Source organism: Ambystoma mexicanum, chromosome 11, assembly GCF_040938575.1.
Source record: "Ambystoma mexicanum isolate Mex_15411 chromosome 11, UKY_AmexF1_1, whole genome shotgun sequence".
Classification (NCBI taxonomy): domain Eukaryota; kingdom Metazoa; phylum Chordata; class Amphibia; order Caudata; family Ambystomatidae; genus Ambystoma; species Ambystoma mexicanum.
The window spans coordinates 901954456-901976848 of NC_090934.1; the positions used below are offsets into that span (position 1 = coordinate 901954456).

Sequence of the window (22393 nt, forward strand, 5' to 3'; positions counted from 1 at the left end):
AATACAAAACTGCTCTCTAACTCCCAGGCTAGCCAGTATCTTCTGCACATGCCACTCTGTACAGTAACATACATGCAAAAACAAGCATTTATTTACTCAGCGGGCACCCAGAGCACGAACATCTTGACACTTCACATCTGCACTCCACCCTCTAGCACCAGTTTCCGAAAAATGCCTCAAAACATATGTGTTTCCTCACACCTAATACGGCCTCCCACCTCCCCTGCTATTGCCTGTCTATCTTAATTTCACTATTTTATCCTGAATTAATTTTGCAACTTTTGTTTCACCTCTCACCTTTTGCACATTCCAAGGATCTCCAAGACCTCCCATGGGTCGGGACAGTGCTGGGCAAAAGTTCAAATAATAATAATAATAACTTATTATTGAGAGTCACAGTGAAGATCAGCATTTGGCTGTAAAGCATTCTGAGTCAGTGGTTGTCTCTTATCATCCCACTCAATCGGCCACCAAGGAAACTATACATATAAATGTGTGTTTATTGAAGATTGAAACTACAGGATACATTTCTGTTTGCTTCATGCTTGTAATTTTCAGACAGATGATTATAATTAGTCAGGCAGACTAATATCTTTTGTTTGCTATTTGTATTATGCTTGCTATTGTGATAAGCCCCTGTCCATAATGGGTTTATGGTTTAAATAAAATCTGGAAAAAATATGACCATTCTTTTTAATGCAGTTCCGAAGACCCCACCTTGCAATATGAGTGACTGCGTGTGGTCCCCATGGTACAACGTCTACAGACCAAGGAGAAGCTCTGACGATGGAGACTTTGAGACTTTCGAGAACATAAGGGCTCGGGGATATGCTGTCTGTGAGGCTCCCAGTGATGTCAGCTGCAGGTCTGTGCGGTTCTCCTACATTCCATTCCCACAACTGCCCAACACTGCAACATGCAGTGTCGCCTACGGACTCGAGTGCTACAACAGAGATAATGAACCGAACGGGTGTCTGGATTATGAGATTAGAGTGCTGTGCTGCCCATGTCTGCAGGGAGGATTAACCTCCACTACATCTGCTACAAGAACCTCTCCCATCACCATTCCAACAGCGCTGCCCAAATCAACCATTACCGTCCAAACCAGCCCAAGACTGACAGCTCGAACAACAACCTCCACCACCACTGTCCCAGGTAAATACTGTCTTTTATGCATATATATGTAGCAACACATGCAATTCAGAAAACTGACACTTGGAAGTAGGGTTAATATTTGCATCCATGGGCCAGCAATACTTACAGATAATGCTCCTATGGTTTTAACTCTCGATAGAGCAAAGTAAGTATACTATGAACAAGAAGAGGTAGTGAGCAGGTCATGGCTTTTGACTGTAGGATGCACATATGACATCATATTCCTTATCTTCTGATTGGTGTCAACATAACCAGGTTACTGAAGCATGTATATGTTAGGTACGTGTTTCTAAAGTCCAATTGATATTGGGCTCTACAAGAGCTATCCCTTGGTTTTTGGGCCTCAACCTTTAATATAGGTACTACCCAAGGTTCTTAAGAGTGGCAGAGCACCCAGGCTTATTTTAGGAGGAGGAATGTGAGCTGTAAACGAGTACACAAAAATCAGAACATACATACACCCAAAGAAACACTTACACACTTGTAGTTATATAAAAAATAGTGATATTCTATATATATCTATATCTATATATCTATATATATATAAAAAATAGTGATATTCTATATTTATATGTATATATATATATACATATATATATATATAGAATCTCACTATTTTTGATATAGCTACAAGTGTGTAATCATATATATATAATATATATATATATATATATATATATATATATATATATACACACACACACAAGGAAGTTATAAACTAAAGGAATATTTTATCAACTAGCAACATCAATCATACATTTAGAATAAGAAGGAAATATAAAGTGGGTTATTACATTGGTATGTCCTTTTCCTATGCACACACAGAGTGAATTTAGTCAGGTAAGTAAAAGCACTTAGTTAAATTAACGCTGCATTATTAGGTTATAAATCTGTGCAAGAATGCTAAGAGCAACAATCACAGGTAAGCAATGGTTTATAGTAATAAAACCGAAAACAAAAATCCCGAATACAATAATCTCGAATCCAAAATCTCGAAAAAAAAAAAGTCGAATTTTTTTTTAATGACGTTTTTTGTTCGAAATGGGGGGGTTCCCCCCCAACCCCCCTTTTTTCTATTTTTTTTTTATTTTAACCCATTTTTTTTACTTACCTGACCCCAAAAAAGCATATAATTAAATAAATAAAAAATTCGACTTTTTTTTTTCGGGATTTAGGATTCGAGATTATTGTATTTCGAGATTTTTTTTTCGGTCTTTTGACCGACCACCGTAAGCAATATTGTAGAAACTTTTAAAAAGTTTAGGCAGTCTTTTCCCTAACAAGGAAGGACTTCTTAAGTTCAGGTTTGGAGGGAAACCAGCAATGACAAAGCTAAGAGGATTAGAATATTTACTCTAAGGGAACCAGCAATGCCAAAGTCAAAAGGAAAGCAATAGTTCTGATGAAAATCTTCTTAGCACAGGCATTTAACACGTTAGTTGGTGTTTGTAAAAGTTCAGGAGCTTAGGAGAAGCCTTCCTGGAGGGGCACAGACTGTTAGGAATGGGCGACTGAAATGCAGGGATGTGTTGTATGCAGTGTAGCCCACAAAGAAAGCAGGCTTTGCGCCTCATGTTCTGCCATCTGAAGTCTAAAGATGTGACCAGGTGCCAGCTTTAAATTAAGTCTGAATGATAAGGTGGCACCACCAAGTACTTGCACTGTTAGGACTGTAAGGAAACATTTTGGAGTACGATAGTAGTGTACACTATTTCTATAGCAATGGGTTCTCAGGTAACTATCCATTCAGGAGCGAGACAGGAATATTGAGGGCCTATTTGGAGACTCTGTTTGGGTATGAGGGAGATCATTTAATTACAGGGATCTCTTTATTGGAGTCCTCTTTTCAGTGTATTCTCTAAATACTAGCTCGCTGTCACAACCTGTTTATTCATACATTCACATCCTTGATTCATTTTGCAACCTTCTAGCCATCACCTCTTTTGTTTTATTTTCCAACCTCAACTGCCTCTTCCATTGGTCGTGCCCTATATGTCTCCTCTGTTTCTCCTCTCCACTTTCACACCTTCCCCTACTTTGCTTTGAAGCCATCTGAAAGCAATATGCAAAAGCCTACAAACATAGATATGTCTGACACCATGCAACATTCACATTGCTAATGGACTTCAGATATTTGCATCCATAGACAAGTGGCATTTCTCCATTACGCTCAAATCTTTTTATCTAGATAGGTGCAGTAATGATACAATACATTCACATGATTAAGAAGAGTCATGACTGTTTCGGAAATTTTACACTTTTAAAATGACATTTGAAAATGGCTGTGTCCAACAATGAAAATGTGCAAAAGTCCTTAAATTGATATAAATCTCTATGAGAGCTACACTGAAAAGATCCTAACAAACATAAGCTATAATATGAGCACCAGTGCACACTTTGACTCAGAATGGAAGTTTGGAAATAATTGGAATTGAGAATCACACGTGTAAAGATCTTTTGCAGAAATGCGAATTTGCGCCTAATTTTCACTATGCAATTTTTACGCATAGTAAAAGCCTACATACATACATATATCTGACACCATGCTACATTCACATTGCTAATGGACTTCAGATATTTGTATCCATAGACAAGTGGCATTTCTCCATTACACTCACATTTTTTAATCTAGATAGGTGCAGTAATGATATCATACATTCACATGATTAAGAAGAGTCATGATTGTTTTTATTGATCACAGGCTTCATAACTGATGCCAGAAAATGTACATTTGAGAGTGTCCACCTCTTTCTATTTCTGTTTTTTAAAGGTGCCCCTACTATTTTCCCCAGTGAAACTCGTGTAGGTCTCATTGGGGGAGAATCTCATGTGTGTTCCCTTTGAGAACAGGAATTGGCCACAAATATTCCCCTTTGTACACAGTCTACCCATGACTATGTAACTCTTGGCTCAGGCTTGGCAGTCAGAAATACCATCCTGGAGTTTCACCAAGGGTACAAACTATAAAGAAGCCCAGGCAAGTACTTCACTAAACTGGATCGCTCGAGCAGACTCCCCTCATGCATCCAATAATACATTGAGTACTAAAATCTGCATTGGAAGCACAATCCAATTTTCACAACACTTTGGGACATAGCCATATTCTCACTCTTGCTGAATCAGGGTATGTTAAGCATTTCAATCAGGCAGTACACCCGGGTCTCAGCCTAGCATGCAATGCACCAATGAAATATTTATTATGTCTATAGGTTCAATATTCTGAGTGATATACCACTCATATCACATCCCTTCTCAAAATACCCCCCGGTCACAATAGACCTGGAATCAGGCTGGTTGGTAAAGGTAATATTTATTTATTTAAAAATCAAATCAAACATGTTTTAATATATGGGGCAGCAATCACCAATGTGGTGACACTACAAATAAGAAAGTAAGTAAAGCAATTGAATTACCTTTTTTAGCAACACAGAATGTAAAACACAGGGCAAAGAACAGTTTTGGCTTGTTGAAAGATAGCGCTTAAGTTAAGATTTCCCCTGCAAATTTCTCAACTCACAAAGAAGCAATTTTACATAGATGCAAGTAAGCAGCAGGTTTTCAGGAATAATTGAATACAATCTTCCCTCCCCAAACAAGAGAGAAAAAGTTTTTGGAAATTTTACACTTTTAAAATGACATTTGAAAATGGCTGTGTGAAACAATGAAAATGTGCAAAAGGTCCTTAAATTGATATAAATCTCTATGAGAGCAACACTGAAAAGATCCTAACAAGCATATGCTATAATATGAGCACCGGTACACACTTTGAATCAGAATGGAAGTTTGGAAATAAGTGGAATTGAGAATCACATGTGTAACGATCTTTTGCAGAAATGGAAATTCCTGCCTAATTTTCACTATGCGATTTTACAAAAAAAATAATGTGGTTTTTGAGTATGGATGTAGCTAAAGGTCTTAGGTTTAAGTCAGAGTTGAAATTAAGTCTCTAGCTATTCAATTGAGGAACTTATACAAGTTTGAATGATAGGTGTGTTTAGGAAAATAGAACATGGAAAAACAGAAAATCGGTTTTAAAATGACAGATTGATTTTACTTAAAATAAATTAATGGCTAAGAAAAAGAAGAATGCCACCCGTGAATCTCCACAGTTACTTGGCCACTGTAACCCTTCACATGGTGGATACCACGATTTCATTATGGGAATTACTTTGTTTAATCCAAATCACTAATGGCTTATGGTCTAGTAAAACAAAAGGAGGGAAAATCGACGCTGACACTAATAATTACAGAAATAGTTTCAAGAATGGTTTTGACAAGATTATAGGTTCTTAAATTAAATATGGGATAGGTTATAGATGAGGATAGGACAATGTAAGACAATTTACTATGGTTTACTATGATTCCTATTTATACTTACAGTCCACTTTATTTTAAGATTTGACCGTCAGGGGTTCTGGTCATCACAGATCGGGTCTACAGACAGCAGGGCACCTCTGGCGGGATTAGGTCAGCTGGGTGGTTCTGGTCAATTGGACTGGCACCTCAGACTGGATTGGTCTGGATTGGATTGGCCCTTCTGGTGGCTGGACACCATAGTTCAGAAAACCACACCCTGCAATCACAGAGAGCCTGTGAGTGGTCACCTTGGTACAATGTCTACACCCCAAGCAAACGGTCCGATGATGGAGACTTTGAGACCTATTAGAACATAATGGCTCGGGGATATGCTGTCTGTGAGGCTCCCAGTGATGTCAGCTGCAGGTCTGTGAGGTTCTCCTTCATCCCATTCTCCCAACTCCCCAATCATGAGATGTGCAGTCTCACAGAAGGACTCAAGTGTACAACAGAGACAATACTCCTGATGGGTGTCTGGATAATCAGATTAAAGTGTTGTGCTGCTCATGTCAGTCTTCATTCACTTTACCCACCAGAGTCATGTCTATCACCACCATAACAACAATGGCAATGCCAAAATCAACCATCAAGCTACAAACTATCAAGTTTTCAATGGCTCATACACCAAATTCCAGCATCCCTTCTACAAGTAAACATTTTATTTGATTCCCCTTACACTAAGGAATGGGGCTACATGTTGTAAGCTTGAGTAGGGGAGGCATCCTCTCGATCTGCTTGGTTTTTATTCTTAAAAAAATAGGTCAGGGCCCCCCTTTATAAGAAAGAACATGGCATGATAACCTGTTCTGTGGGAATGTACCCAATTAGAATCCGCAGCCACATGTTTTAGCTCACTGTACCTTTCACAAATATCAGTCTTTGTCCCGCCCACTTGAGCAGTCCAGCACTGAAATGCTAGAAATGCAACAAAATTAGCAACAACACTGGGAGCTCAGGGAGGCACAGCTCCACCTAACTGATGAGGCCCAGCCAGGCCAAAACACGTGCCTGGGTTTGTTGCTGGTACTCTTGTTCAAAGGAGGATTGCCATAGCATTTCGGTGCTAGACTGCTCAAGTCGGCGGGACAAAGACTGATATGCAAATGGGTATTCGTCCTTTGAGAAAGGTACAGTGAGCTAAAACTTGTGGCTGCGGACTCTGAGTGGGTACATTCCCACAGAACAGGTTATCATGCCGTGTTCTTTCTTGCAGAGGGGTGGTCTGAACTCTTGTTTTTGATAAGGTTGAGTAGTGATAATATGAATCTGATATGATTACCAAGATGTGGAGATGGTTGATTGATTATAGGCTACATGAATGATGCCCTGCCACCCGCCCCAAACTATTGTCCTAAAATATTGCATAACCTTCACAGCACCTATTGATTCTGCAAAACTCATGGTTTGCCATTAAAGCCTGCAGGTATAAGCAGTTCAAAAGTATATTGCAACACTCACATAACTACATTCCAAAAGGCGGCTAACAGTACTTTTCCTGCCAAGTTGGCTAGCCTAAGTCATGCCCATCGAGAGCACCTAGCGCTACTGTACATGTCATTGCAACCAAGGGCCCAATAAACATGTTATTGAATGAATAAGGTGATGGGATTATACACACTGAGCCCAAATACAAGAATGTGAATCCAGAGTTCTTCCTCATTTAACTTTCACCTCCTCCCAACCATTGCCTGCTAGATGACTCAAAGCCAGACACTCAATGATTCCTCCGACTTCAAAATGTATACAACAGTCCGACAGCACTCATTAACATTCAGGTGTTCTGATCATACCTAAAAAATACTCCACAAATATTATTACACTTTTGCACTTACACAAGTATAATACGGTTGGCTCTGAAATGTTACATGTCAAATACGTAATTATATTGTAGAATACAAAACTGCTCTCTAACTCCCAGGCTAGCCAGTATCTTCTGCACATGCCACTCTGTACAGTAACATACATGCAAAAACAAGCATTTATTTACTCAGCGGGCACCCAGAGCACGAACATCTTGACACTTCACATCTGCACTCCACCCTCTAGCACCAGTTTCCGAAAAATGCCTCAAAACATATGTGTTTCCTCACACCTAATACGGCCTCCCACCTCCCCTGCTATTGCCTGTCTATCTTAATTTCACTATTTTATCCTGAATTAATTTTGCAACTTTTGTTTCACCTCTCACCTTTTGCACATTCCAAGGATCTCCAAGACCTCCCATGGGTTGGGACAGTGCTGGGCAAAAGTTCAAATAATAATAATAATAATAACTTATTATTGAGAGTCACAGTGAAGATCAGCATTTGGCTGTAAAGCATTCTGAGTCAGTGGTTGTCTCTTATCATCCCACTCAATCGGCCACCAAGGAAACTATACATATAAATGTGTGTTTATTGAAGATTGAAACTACAGGATACATTTCTGTTTGCTTCATGCTTGTAATTTTCAGACAGATGATTATAATTAGTCAGGCAGACTAATATCTTTTGTTTGCTATTTGTATTATGCTTGCTATTGTGATAAGCCCCTGTCCATAATGGGTTTATGGTTTAAATAAAATCTGGAAAAAATATGACCATTCTTTTTAATGCAGTTCCGAAGACCCCACCTTGCAATATGAGTGACTGCGTGTGGTCCCCATGGTACAACGTCTACAGACCAAGGAGAAGCTCTGACGATGGAGACTTTGAGACTTTCGAGAACATAAGGGCTCGGGGATATGCTGTCTGTGAGGCTCCCAATGATGTCAGCTGCAGGTCTGTGCGGTTCTCCTACATTCCATTCCCACAACTGCCCAACACTGCAACATGCAGTGTCGCCTACGGACTTGAGTGCTACAACAGAGACAATGAACCGAACGGGTGTCTGGATTATGAGATTAGAGTGCTGTGCTGCCCATGTCTGCAGGGAGGATTAACCTCCACTACATCTGCTACAAGAACCTCTCCCATCACCATTCCAACAGCGCTGCCCAAATCAACCATTACCGTCCAAACCAGCCCAAGACTGACAGCTCGAACAACAACCTCCACCACCACTGTCCCAGGTAAATACTGTCTTTTATGCATATATATGTAGCAACACATGCAATTCAGAAAACTGACACTTGGAAGTAGGGTTAATATTTGCATCCATGGGCCAGCAATACTTACAGATAATGCTCCTATGGTTTTAACTCTCGATAGAGCAAAGTAAGTATACTATGAACAAGAAGAGGTAGTGAGCAGGTCATGGCTTTTGACTGTAGGATGCACATATGACATCATATTCCTTATCTTCTGATTGGTGTCAACATAACCAGGTTACTGAAGCATGTATATGTTAGGTACGTGTTTCTAAAGTCCAATTGATATTGGGCTCTACAAGAGCTATCCCTTGGTTTTTGGGCCTCAACCTTTAATATAGGTACTACCCAAGGTTGTTAAGAGTGGCAGAGCACCCAGGCTTATTTTAGGAGGAGGAATGTGAGCTGTAAACAAGTACACAAAAATCAGAACATACATACACCCAAAGAAACACTTACACACTTGTAGTTATATAAAAAATAGTGATATTCTATATATATCTATATATCTATATCTATATATCTATATATATATATAAAAAATAGTGATATTCTATATTTATATGTATATATATATATATATATATATATAGAATCTCACTATTTTTGATATAACTACAAGTGTGTAATCATATATATATAATATATATATATATATATATATATACACACACACAAGGAAGTTATAAACTAAAGGAATATTTTATCAACTAGCAACATCAATCATACATTTAGAATAAGAAGGAAATATAAAGCGGGTTATTACATTGGTATGTCCTTTTCCTATGCACACACAGAGTGAATTTAGTCAGGTAAGTAAAAGCACTTAGTTAAATTAACGCTGCATTATTAGGTTATAAATCTGTGCAAGAATGCTAAGAGCAACAATCACAGGTAAGCAATATTGTAGAAACTTTTAAAAAGTTTAGGCAGTCTTTTCCCTAACAAGGAAGGACTTCTTAAGTTCAGGTTTGGAGGGAAACCAGCAATGCCAAAGCTAAGAGGATTAGAATATTTACTCTACCAGCAATGCCAAAGTCAAAAGGAAAGCAATAGTTCTGATGAAAATCTTCTTAGCACAGGCATTTAACACGTTAGTTGGTGTTTGTAAAAGTTCAGGAGCTTAGGAGAAGCCTTCCTGGAGGGGCACAGACTGTTAGGAATGGGCGACTGAAATGCAGGGATGTGTTGTATGCAGTGTAGCCCACAAAGAAAGCAGGCTTTGCGCCTCATGTTCTGCCATCTGAAGTCTAAAGATGTGACCAGGTGCCACCTTTAAATTAAGTCTGAATGATAAGGTGGCACCACCAAGTACATGCACTGTTAGGACTGTAAGGAAACATTTTGGAGTATGATAGTAGTGTACACTATTTCTATAGCAATGGGTTCTCAGGTAACTATCCATTCAGGAGCGAGACTGGAATATTGAGGGCCTATTTGGAGACTGTGTTTGGGTATGAGGGAGATCATTTAGTTACTGGGATCCCTTTATCGAGTCCTCTTTTCAGTGTATTCTCTAAATACTATCTTGCTGTCACACCCTGTTTATTCATACATTCACATCCTTGATTAATTTTGCAACCTTCTAGCCATCACCTCTTTTGTTTTATTTTCCAACCTCAACTGCCTCTTCTGCTGTTCGTGCCCTATATGTCTCCTCTGTTTCTCTTCTCCACTTTCATACCTGCTCCTACAGTGTTTTGATATGTCTGACACCATGCAACATTCACATTGCTAATGGACTTCAGATATTTGCATCCATAGACAAGTGGCATTTCTCCATTACACTCACATTTTCTTATCTAGATAGGTGCAGTAATGATACTATACATTCACATGATTAAGAAGAGTCATGACTGTTTTTATTGATCACAGGCTTCATAACTGATGCCAGAAAATGTACATTTGAGAGTGTCCACCTCTTTCTGTTTCTGTTTTTTAATGGTGCCCCTACTATTTTTCCCCAGTGAAACTTGTGTAGATCTCATTGGGGGAGAATCTCATGTGTGGAAGCACAATCCAATTTTCACAACACTCTGGGACATAGCCACATTCTCACTTTTGGAGAATCATGGTATGTTAAGGATTTCAATCAGGCAATACACCGGGTCTCAGCCTAGCATGCAATGCACCAATGAAATACTTATTTATTGTGTCTATAGGTTCAATATTCTGAGTAATATACCACTCATATCACACCCCTTCTCAAAATACCCCCAGGTCACAATATACCAGGAATCAGGCTGGTTGTTAAAGGTAATATTTATGTATTTAAAAATCAAATCAAACATATGTTTTAATATATGGGCAGCAATCACCAATGTGGTGACACTACAAATAAGAAAGTAAGTAAAGCAATTGAATTAACTTTTTTAGCAACACAGAATGTAAAACACAGGGCAAAGAACAGTTTTGGCTTGTTGAAAGATAGCACTTAAGTTAAGAATTCCCCCTGCGAATTCCTCAACTCACAAAGAAGCAATTCTACACAAATGTAAGTAAGCCGCAGGTATTCAGGAATAAAGAACAGTGTACAGGGTTTGAATACAATCGTCCCTCCCCAAACAAGAGAGAAAAACGTTTTTGGACATTTTACACTTTTAAAATGACATTTGAAAATGGCTGTGTGAAACAATGAACATGTGCAAAAAGTCCTTAAATTGATATAAATCTCTATGAGAGTAATACTGAAAAGATCCTAACAAACATAAGCTATAAGATGAGCACCAGTCCACACTTTGAATCAGAATGGAAGTTTGGAAAGAATTGGAATTGAGAATCACACATTTAAAGATCTTTTGCAGAAATGCAAATTACTGCCTAATTTTCACTATGCGATTTTTACAAATAAAATGGATGTGGTTTTTGGGTAGGGATGTAGCTAAAGGTCTTAGGTTTAAGTCAGAGTTGAAATTAAGTCTCTAGCTATTCAATTGAGGAAGTTATACAAGTTTGAATAAGAGGTGTTTTTAGGAAAATAGAACATGGAAAAACAGAAAATCTGTTTTAAAAAGACCGATTGATTTTACTTAAAGTAAATTAATGGCTAAGAAAAAGAATAATGCCACCCGTGAATCTCCACAGTTACTTGGCCACTGTAACCCTTCACATGGTGGATACCCCGATTTCATTATGCAAATTACTTTGTTTAACCCAAATCACTAATGGCTTATTGTGTAGTAAAACAAAAGGAGGGAAAATTGACGCTAACACTAATAATTACAGAAAGAGTTGCAAGAATGGTTCTGGCAAGATTATAGGTTCTTAAGTTAAATATGGGATAGGTTATAGATGAGGATAGGACAATGTAAGACAATAAACTATGGTTTACTATGATTCCTATTTATACTTACAGTCCACTTTATTTTAAGATTGGACCGTCAAGGGTTCTGGTCATCACAGATCGGGTCTACAGACAGCAGGGCACCACTGGCGGGATTAGGTCAGCTGGGTGGTTCTGGTCAATTGGACTAGCACCTCAGACTGGATTGGTCTGGATTGGTCTGGATTGGATTGGCCCTTCTGGTGGCTGGACACTATAGGTCAGCGGGATGGTGAGTTTCAGCACGCAAGCATTAATGGTAGCAAGCCAAACTTGATCAAAATTACTTCCCTTAAGTTACGATGGTTCAGGATTTGGGCCTAGCTGAAAAAGAGTTCAGAAAATGCTGAGGCCTTGGCTTGGCAAATAAGTTTAGATGAGGAACAAGATGGAGAATTTAGGAGCAGGGCACCACGTGGAAATCAGGATGGAGTCAGGAATCAGTGTGTGTCTGTGTGTTGTGAGGTTCCCTTATATCTCCTGCCAAATGACATCACTCAGTTTATGGGAGGAGCAGACTTACAACCCACACCCACAAGGCTATGATTGGTCAAAGGCACAGTTCCCGCCCTGCTCTCTGCTGGTTGGATGACAGAAAGGGTTGTCATGTTTTATGATCTGTTCTGAAAACCTCCCACAGTTATTGGGACCAAAATCTAAGTTTCCCACATATACATATTTATGTACTTATGCCCCTTAAGAAAATTGGATACATATTACATATTTCATAGTTCACATTTACATCCAACTCCCAAGTCGATGGGACCTGGTGTCTTTCTGTTGAATTTTGCAATTTTTAATCATAAAGGTTTGGCCTAACAATTCCTAATTTGGTACATACATGTGCAATCACCCCTAGAACAGGGGTACACAATATAAGATTTGCAGCATTAATAGTTTCTGCGCAATTAGTCTTTTTGCATAACTTTTGTTCCTTATGCAGTAAGAAATCCCACCAAGTCTTCAAATGGCTAGCATAAGTTCAAATTTACATGTATGTACTTTTCACTCGTTTACTCGTTCTTGCCGCCAAGTTAAATGTCATGAAGTTATGTTGCAAAATAAGCAAATTAAGTCCAAAAATCACAGGTCAGATTTTTTCTTGCTTCCCAAGTGTGAGAAAATGGCAAGTCCTTTGAAGTTCAATGAGAAACCCCTCCCTGGAAAGTGGAGCATCCTGCCCATCCCCTGGAAGGATGAGTGTTCCAGCCTGCCATTGTCTTCTCTTGGGGCAAAAGACAAATGTCTAATGAGGTCCTTTGTCACGAGTATGTGAGGCCTCCCCACAGCAATTAGCCTTTCCTGCCAGCAGGGAAGTGTCAGCCTTTCCCAGGCTGAGGCCGTCAGATCAGAATTGTTTTTTTGTTTAAATAGTTAATTAACTCAAGACTGGGTTTAATTTTAAGTTTCGCCTAATCTTTCATTTCAACATATAAAATGAACACAGTTTATAGGTGGATTTTTACATTTGCAAACCTTTACCATTCCGAAAGAATTAAACCTTTCAACAAAAACATGCTTTCAAAACAGGCGATTTTGCACTTCATTCATGAAAAGCACATGCAACTGAGTCCTTTAAATCAGAGTTTCCTCTGCAGCTCATACACATTTTTATTCAGCATTAGGTCTTCCCTTAAGTGCTGCAATTGTTAGCAGTCTGGATACATGTCTCCAGCCTTATGTTTAGAGTTTCTCTCTGCACAGCTAATTCTGTTACCTGTTGCAATTTTAGCGCGTTTCATCCCCCCACCACCCCGTGGAACATGAAAACAAGGGTTCCTGGGCTGCTTTTTCCTTAGATACATTTTAGAAAGCTGTCAGTCAATGAGGCCGGGCTCCTCTGAACCACACAGCATGCAATACCCTTTTTACTCTTAATGATTCAATGGAAATGAATGGATCTAGCGCCAAAAACAGCCCCTTTTAAGGTTGCAAAGCTAATATTTTAAAAGGCATTTGTCAGTTTTCAGCACAATTATGCTGCTTTGCTCCATGATGGATGTGGCAGAGCCCACTGGCATGCTCCTGCAGTGAGAATTCTGTTTTTCACCGCCCCTGACTGTGTGTGGCATGATATGCAGACTTTTCTTGGTTGTGACCCAAACGCAGTTTCAATATTTTGGCGCCCACAGGAGTCAGCCATTTTGGGCTATTTCTTTCACCATTTGTAAAGTGAAGCAGTGGGGCACATTGGAATGGGTCAAAATATCCCGCAGGTACACCTAACAGGACAGACACTCGTCCATGCTATCACAAAACATCATTCTCCCGCTGCATCCCTCCCGCCCTGTCGTCTTAGCTTCTAGTTTATGATTTCTTATCCTCTTATCTTTCCCTCGCTCATTTTCTTTCTTCTCTGAGACTAAGCTCTGGATATCCCTGGAAGGAGCACACTATGCTAGTGCAGTATAAATGCATATTAACATAACAAAACAGTGGGGTACCATCAAGGTCCCCCTTAGCCTCCCGTAGTCAGGTCCCTGGCCCAGACAAATTGTACTAGTTGTGGTTGGTGGCTGTCAACTTTAATATAGTATTGCACAAGGTGCAGCCATTGTGGCTCACAGGAAGACATTTTCTTCCACAAGTCTTCCTAAATGGAGCTTTTAGTGTTATGAAATCGAATTACAAGGCAAGGGTGCTTTGTTTCTCTTGAGTGGATATGGGTGGCCACTAAGAATGATCATGTACTGTCATTCCCCTGCTGTGAGCAACTCTGGCCATGACAGCTGGATCTTTGAGAAATGTCTAATGACAAAGCATTAGCCACTTTTCTTGGACTCTCATTAGATCTCACATTAAAATTTTTAATTAGCAGTGGGTTATCAAGAGACCTGGAAGGGGAGTTAAAAAGTGTGAGAGAGCACTTGAACTGTACATCTGAGAGAAACTGTCCAAAACTGTCTAATGGTGGTGTAACACTCCCCCTTTTAAACCGTTACAGGCCTGTGATGCTTGGGTTGTCTCTGGAGGCATCAGGCAGTGTGTGAACCAAGACAAATTAAACTTATCTACACTGTTCCCCCACCATTAGAACTCTGAGGTTGGTCTTTGTTCACTCTAAGTCATGTTTTGCACCTGATGCCATATATTTGTTTCTTATTACCGTAACCAGCTACTCCAAAACTGAGAATACGTTCTAAACTCAAGGATGCATTGTGTTTTTATCCACATAACTCAGATGATCATTCTAGTGGTGTTTTGAGGTCACTGCCATCAATATTGTTTTTAATATGTGGCATCATTTTATAATTCCGAATTCTAGTATAGGCTGCTGTGAACAATTTATTGGATTACATTTAGTAACATTCATAATCTTGCTTTTTCTTTTTTATCTAGTTCAGAAAATACCACCCTGCAATCAGAGCACCTGTGAGTGGTCACCTTGGTACAACGTCTACACCCCTAGCAAACGGTTTGACGATGGAGACTTTGAGACCTATGAGAACATAAGGGCTCGAGGATATGCTGTCTGTGAAGCTCCCAGTGATGTCAGCTGCAGGTCTGTGAGGTTCTCCTACATCCCATTCTCACAACTGCCCAACACAGCAACATGCAGTGTCACAGATGGACTCATGTGCTACAACAAAGACAATGAACCCAACGGGTGTCTGGATTATCAGATTAGAATATTGTGCTGCAGATGTGTTCATTAACAGAACAGGAAATAGGACTTTCCGCAGCATTGCAAAACTTTTTCCAAACCTATACTTGCCTGTTTTTCTGCCCTTAAATTACCACAACAAAGGGAAAGTTAAAAAATGTTCTATTCTGTTTAATGTTGGTCTCTGCACCAATCATATATCTGAAAAAGAGCATGCGATTTTGCATAGGATCATCCATGGTTTTCTCCATGCAATAGAAACCTATTGAAAATATTTGCAAACAACATACAATGTAGTCCCATATTCCCTTTTGCCATAGTGCTATACCATGGCTCTACAGGTTGGTTGAGCAGGGAACCACAAGGGCAGTTATTTTCCGAGCCACGTTTTTGGGGCTATGTGTTAAAAATTCTTCCTAAAATGTAATAAAATAGTATTGTATTGTATTTTAGTCGTCATTTATATAGCACCATGTTCCCATTTGTATGGCCTCAATGCGCTTTGTGGTTGAAACGCACTCGGAGACCGAAGTTCAGGTATGGGAAAGTTCTAAGAGGAGGCTTAAGATGCGTGTGTGCATTTGGCCAGGATTAGGATTTAGGAGGGCTGGCTAGGCTCCAATAAGCAGCCCAAGATTTCAGGCACGTGGGCAGGAGGTCAGAGCGCTAGTGCAAGAGACTCAATATGTATCCAGCCAGACTGAATTTTGTCATAGGTTGTCAGTGAATTCTAATGGCAGGGGTGTGGATGCAAGTCTGGTGTTTCAGTGCGAAACCGTTATGTGACAAGCTAGACCGAATTTGACATAGTTGTATCTGCATTCTAGAGTGTGGATGGATTTCCGTGCCTGCGGCAGATGTACACCAGATGGAGCTTATCTTCGATGTAACAGTGTCATCCAATCCTCTGTGACGAAGAAAAATCCAACTACACTCGTAGACTTTTTGGGCCCTATGGACAGCCTACCCTATTAGTCGAACACATGCAATAGACTGGGTGACGTAGAACATCTTGTTGGAAGGGCAGGCAGGCTACCATAGAGACTCGGCTAATGGGATTCTCTGAGTGCAATAGACAGGTTACCTTTATAGTCTGACTACATATCGCCCATGTTCAACAGACACAAACCAAAGCAGACTAATAAGCACGTTATCAAGGATACCTGCATGTCAAAAATGTGCCTTATAATGTCTAAAGTAAGCCGTTATGGGTGTAATGGGGGGTTACCAACATACATCTTTGGGCATCCTCGGTACGCTAAATAAGGTAGGCGTAAATGTGTTAACTTGCATGTGCTTTCTTCTAGTTGCAATGCTAGGCTACCTGCATATCTAGGGGTAACCCTCAGGGATGTCCCCACAGGCATAATAAACTGGGTAATATTAAACTACCAGGTCCAGTACCAAGGACATGGAACAGTTATAGGCTATACAGATGGATCGCTAAGCACAGAAGGCAATCCTAAAACATCTTCTAAAACATTTGCTATCCCCAAGGATCCATCTAAGACCAACCCATTTCCTAGCCCCAAAACAATCTAAGTTCAACACATTTCCTACCCCCAAATCCATTGAAGTGCAACACATTCCCTACCCTCCAAATCCATCTAAGTGCTGTACACAGATAATTCCAAAGACATCTAACTGACTGTCTAATATACTGTAATGAAAGAGCATTGGAGAAATGCACCTTGATTAAAAGTATACAGCATGGGACAACTGCACCCAGACTCAAAGTACACAGCAAGATGCAAAGTAGTGGGGAGGAAATGTTCCTAGATTCAAGAAACAAGTCAGTGAGAAAAGTGCACCTAGAATTAAAAGCTACATGGGGCCTCATTACGAGTCCAGCGGTAACCTGCCGATGCTACCGGTGGGTTGCCACTGGACTCGTAACACTGAATCCGGTGCCTGACTTCCCAATGCCACTGGGCATTAAAATTCCCGGTGGAGCGGAATGTCAGGCGCCAGATTTTGTACATCCCCATTCCCATGTAGTCCCAGAAGACTCCATGGGAATGGGGACACGGAAGCACCGGTCCTGGCAGGCAGAGTTGTAGTTTGCCGGTCCGGAAAGGGTGCTGGTAAGTTGCTACCGGCACTGTTATTTCCAGACCAGAAAACTCGGAAGGAGGCACATGGATTCAACAGTATAATACAAGAACAATTAACTACAACTTGAGCAGTGCAATGGACACCAGTTACACCCAAGGCTAGATGCATGTATGTATAATGTAGTTTGGTAATAAATAATTGCTGTACTCCCTGCCCAGGCCACACTTACCTTATCAGTCGCTGCTGGTTGACTGTGGCAGGCTTCCCAGGCAAACACAGACTGGAGCTGCTTCTTCAGGAACTGCCCTTTGACTTGTGGCCTATAGCTGACGGCTGCCCAGACAGACACTGCTCTGTGAGTGCTCTTGAGGAAGGGAGTTCTGGTCACAGGTCGGGCAGGAGTCCAATGGGGAGTGGGGAGGGTGGGAATAGTCAGGCAAAGGGGGCGGTTGGGCTGGGAGAGTGAATTCCAAGCGCACAGAGCGCAATAATGGCATAAAAACCGCAAAGAAGAATAGGACCATGTTAAAACAATTCAAACAACTCGCCAGAAGAAAAGAGTGCTTTGAATTGGAGCACGGATGAGGCACAGGTTATTTACACACTGCTCTGGTGTTTAGACCAGTAGTTGTGGTCAAGGGGTCAGGCAGGAGTACAATGGGGAGAGGGGAGGGTGGGAACAGTCAGGCAAATGGGTCGGGGGGGCTGCCGGAGCGCAGTGGTGGCAGAAAAGTCCCAAAGAAGAATAGGACCACGTTAAAACTATTTTAACTACTCACCAGAAGAAAAGAGTGCTTTTGAAAATCGTAAAAAGATGAATGGGTCTTTATTTACAGTCAAATAGTCTTCACCAAATGGAGGCAGAAAGCACTTATTACAGGAGGATTAATCTCAAAAATATTCGGAGAAGTGTGTGACAATTCACAGGATATCGTAACTTCTCCCCAGGGCGGAGCCATTCCCTGTGAGGCAAGAAAGGTGAGGCCACTACCCAATAGTGCCCTTAGGAGTGGTGGAAGCGCAACCTGACAGGGAGAAACTCTGCTCGTGGGGATAAGGACTCCTGTTCCCTTGGCACCAAGCACTTATAAGAAATCGATAATAACACTATTAATAACCTATCATACCTATCATAAAATACTTGTCTCGACAGGATAGCTCAGGGGCAACGAGCTTGCCTTGGAAGCAAGGCGACACGGAGCACCACAGGTTCGATCCCCGGGTCCGCGCTTAGAAACCTCTGGGTATTAAGCGTGTTATAAATAACCTATCATACCCATCATAGTACTGTATGTTACGGTAATCTCTCTTTCACCTATGATTCACAAAACAATATGAACAAGATGAAGGAGACCCAAAGAAACCGGCAGACTAATAACAGGTTGCGTTACCATGGTGCTGAGAAGAGTTGGCCCCAGGGAGGCATAAACATTATCACAACAACAGTAAAGAAGGACTTTGACTTTACGCTAGGGATGATCTAGCCACAAGGAATAAAAAGTTGGAAAGGACTGGGAAATAGACAGCAGCTGTCATGAAGCCAGCCCAGCCCGGGAAGTTCGAGTAGGGAACACAATGCTGCAAGAACTCTGAATCCAAGTGGCAGGGACATCTAAGAATGGTCGGCGGAGCACTGCGAAGGAAGCCAAGCTCCTTATCATTGGAAGAGTGGAAAAGAAGCTAATGGTGACATGACCTGTGGGAGGTGGACTGTGCAGTCCTGCAATTGGGCCGGTGCAATGTGGCCCAAGACTCTGCAGAGCTGCAAGGATGAAGCGGAGAGCCTGGTGAAGGAAGCAAGAAGCATTGAAGCAACACAAGTCAGCCTATCACCCCAGGAAGAACCGGCGATGCTGTCCCAACACATAATAGGTAACGGGAGTAGCGGGAGACTCAGGGGCTTGGGGCAGCTCAAGAGTCAAGAGAGCCACAGGAGTGAACTTCCTCATCACAGCAGTGATACCCAGAGAGTCAAGAGAGCCTTAGGAGTACTCTCCCTCGTCTCAGTAGTGAGATCCAAAGATTCAAGAGTGCATTGGGAAGAATCTCCCTCGTCACAGTGGTAATCCAAGTAAGAGTCAAGTGGATACTAGATAACAAGAGCTGCCTGGAGGTAATATTTATTCTCATAAAACAGGGAAGAATTGCTGGACCTGTAAGGCAAACTTTCAGGAGCCCTTGGGAACAAGTGAACTGACTATTGCAAAAGTGTATCCTAAGACAGCCCTCAAGGCTGTGCAAGGCAAGGTGGCTGAGGGGAAGGGAGGCATTCTCCTGACCTTAATCTTTTTGTTTAATTAGAAACTAAAGCAATGGATTGTTGGAAGAGATAAAGACTGAGGCCATTCACCAATAGAAGGGAGTCATTCTCTTGGTTTTCATTTGGATGCTGAACCCTTTTGTAGATTAGTGGTAGGGTTAGAGTAGGTTATTGGACAGAGGACGTACCCTTTTTATTTGGACAAACATCCCAATGACGAGCACCTGAGTTGATATTTGTTTAGATAGGGATAACCCTTGAGAGATAGGAAGAGGTAAGTTATTTTCTTTATTTCTTAAATAAAAATGTGTTGAACCATGCCACCCCTTTGTTCTACTCCGTACTACGCCACACCACATAAGGGGACCCTTCTCTACAGCACTATTCATCAAACAAGGTGTTACACAAGATCATGGAATCTGCGCCGTCAGAAGCAAATCCTTATTTAAGCTTACGGTGCATTGGGTGCAGAGCTCTTCATTTTCACAATGAAGAAAAATGTTCTATTCATCAGCCAACAATGCATATGTGTCAGATGTTTTTGTAGATTAGTGGTATTCACACCTTTTCATACTGAGTCCCCCCTTGAGTTAAAATATTGTTTCTGGTGACTACTTTTAATAGAAAATATAAGCAGCAAATCTGTTTCTATTTTATATTAAAAGCGGTCATCTTCCTCAATTTTTAAAGATTCTCGGCCTCCCCCCACAAGTTTGAAGACCACTGTTGTAGTTTGCCTGAAAAATGTGCTTTTCTCCATTCCTAAACAGGGAGATCATGCTATTTGTTTGCAAGATGAATCAGCTATTCTGAGAGATTAAAGTCTGGAGTTAACATGATAAGCTTGTTGAAATTCATAGGCAGGCTTGTCTGGCAACCCCAAACTATACGATATTGGAGCTCTGTTTACAGATAACATTAGTCCCAATAAAATTGATTAAATCGTATTCTAAAAAGACTGAAGACTAAATGGCTCAACAGAGACACATGCATACATCTTTAAAGAGAAAGGACTTCATCCAATCTTGATCTGCCATCCGACTCCAACATGAACCAGATTGAACACAAAGCATAGATGTGCAGTAATAATTCAAACATTTATTAAGTGGATTTGTCCAATTTGGACAAAGAGAGCCTTGTCCAAAATAAGAAGGGATTATAAAAACTGTAACTGAATCAAAGGCATTACACTGAACAGAGGATGCCTGCTCAATGCAAAGCAAACGTGCATGCAACCTAAAACCATGCACGTAGAGCAGCAGTCGGAATAACAGCAAATTCAGCATAAGAAAAGCACTGGTAGACGGAGAGGCTTTCCCCTCCCAGGTGCAAACATACTCTCACTGTCTCAGTCACAATAAGAAAACAGATTCAAATATAGTGAATGTACATTTTTATTTTTTTATTTTTTATTATGCATTTAGCTTTTATTCAATCAAGAACAAACTTTTGGACATTTAATAAAAAACAATAAAATATCACATTTACAATTTTAACATTAAGAAACATAATACAAAAAACATAAAAACAAACCTAATTTCAAAACCTAATTATCATTCATGCAATAATCATATCCTACAAAAATTGAAGCTACTCCAAATAGCTATCTAAGTAATCGCCAGCTTCCATATATAAAATGCTGCTGCATTGACTACTATAGATTCTGCCCCTATCAAGGCTGCCCAAAATTGGCCTCTACTTATATTCTCAATTGATCTCATGAAGCCCCCATAGCCCTTGATATACAGTGGCACCAGGGAAGAACATGCTGTCAGTATATGCCTGCTTGTCTCAACATCTGTAGAGCAGTGTCTGCATATATCATTTTGCTCTGCACTTTTCCACTTGCTCATACATTCTTTTGTCCCCAATACATTGAACCTGAATCGTGAATCGCCTGAGTGCTGGGTTGGACCACTTCAGTAGATAGTTTTTGGGTTTACCGATCTTAAAGCCTTGCTGATCTCTGTAGATCATTCAGCCTATCTATCCCCATGACCATGTCCCTCTCTATCGCTTTCTTCTGCATCAATGAGACATAATCTGGACGCTCACATATTATGTCCATGGTAAGGCCTAATTTAGACAAATAATCTTTCGTATAATTGCACAGGTCTTTAACAAAATTATTCAGATAGCATCCCTTAGTCTCTTTACCCAAATAAAGTGAATGTAAATAATGGCCATAGGTTCAAAAACCTTTTGGGCTAAACAAGACTGAACAACTTTAAGGTCCCAAAAAGGCTGTGGTACCTTGAGCGTGGAAACAGATGTAGAAGGTTGTTTAAGTGCTTCTGGACAAAGAAACTTAGTAGTGAAAATCAGTGTTTGCCATGGTAGGTGTACTTAAATACCAGACCTATCAAGAACCAATACAAGAGAATGTTCAAGGTTTATAGAAGAAGCCAGGGGATTAACACCCTTTAGTGCCCCTAGCATATATGTATATGCCTGTGGTCTAGTGCCCTAGTTTACATAGGGCACCACTGAAGACCTGTCACTCAAAGGTGTAATTCTCCTTTCCAGGCTCAGAATCTAAGACATCTGTTGTGAAGGTGAGATTGCATGGAAGGT

At 40.5% G+C, this 22393-nt stretch overlaps 1 protein-coding gene across 1 annotated transcript in view; it reads left to right on the forward strand.

Annotated features, from left to right (window-relative positions):
- Positions 1-22393, forward strand: part of LOC138505065 (streptococcal hemagglutinin-like) — a 125276-nt gene that overhangs the window by 77235 nt on the left and 25648 nt on the right. The window contains exon 12 of the mRNA XM_069625389.1: positions 15240-15402. Coding sequence (XP_069481490.1) covers positions 15240-15402 — 163 coding nt within the window. The remainder of the gene's footprint in view (positions 1-15239; positions 15403-22393) is intronic.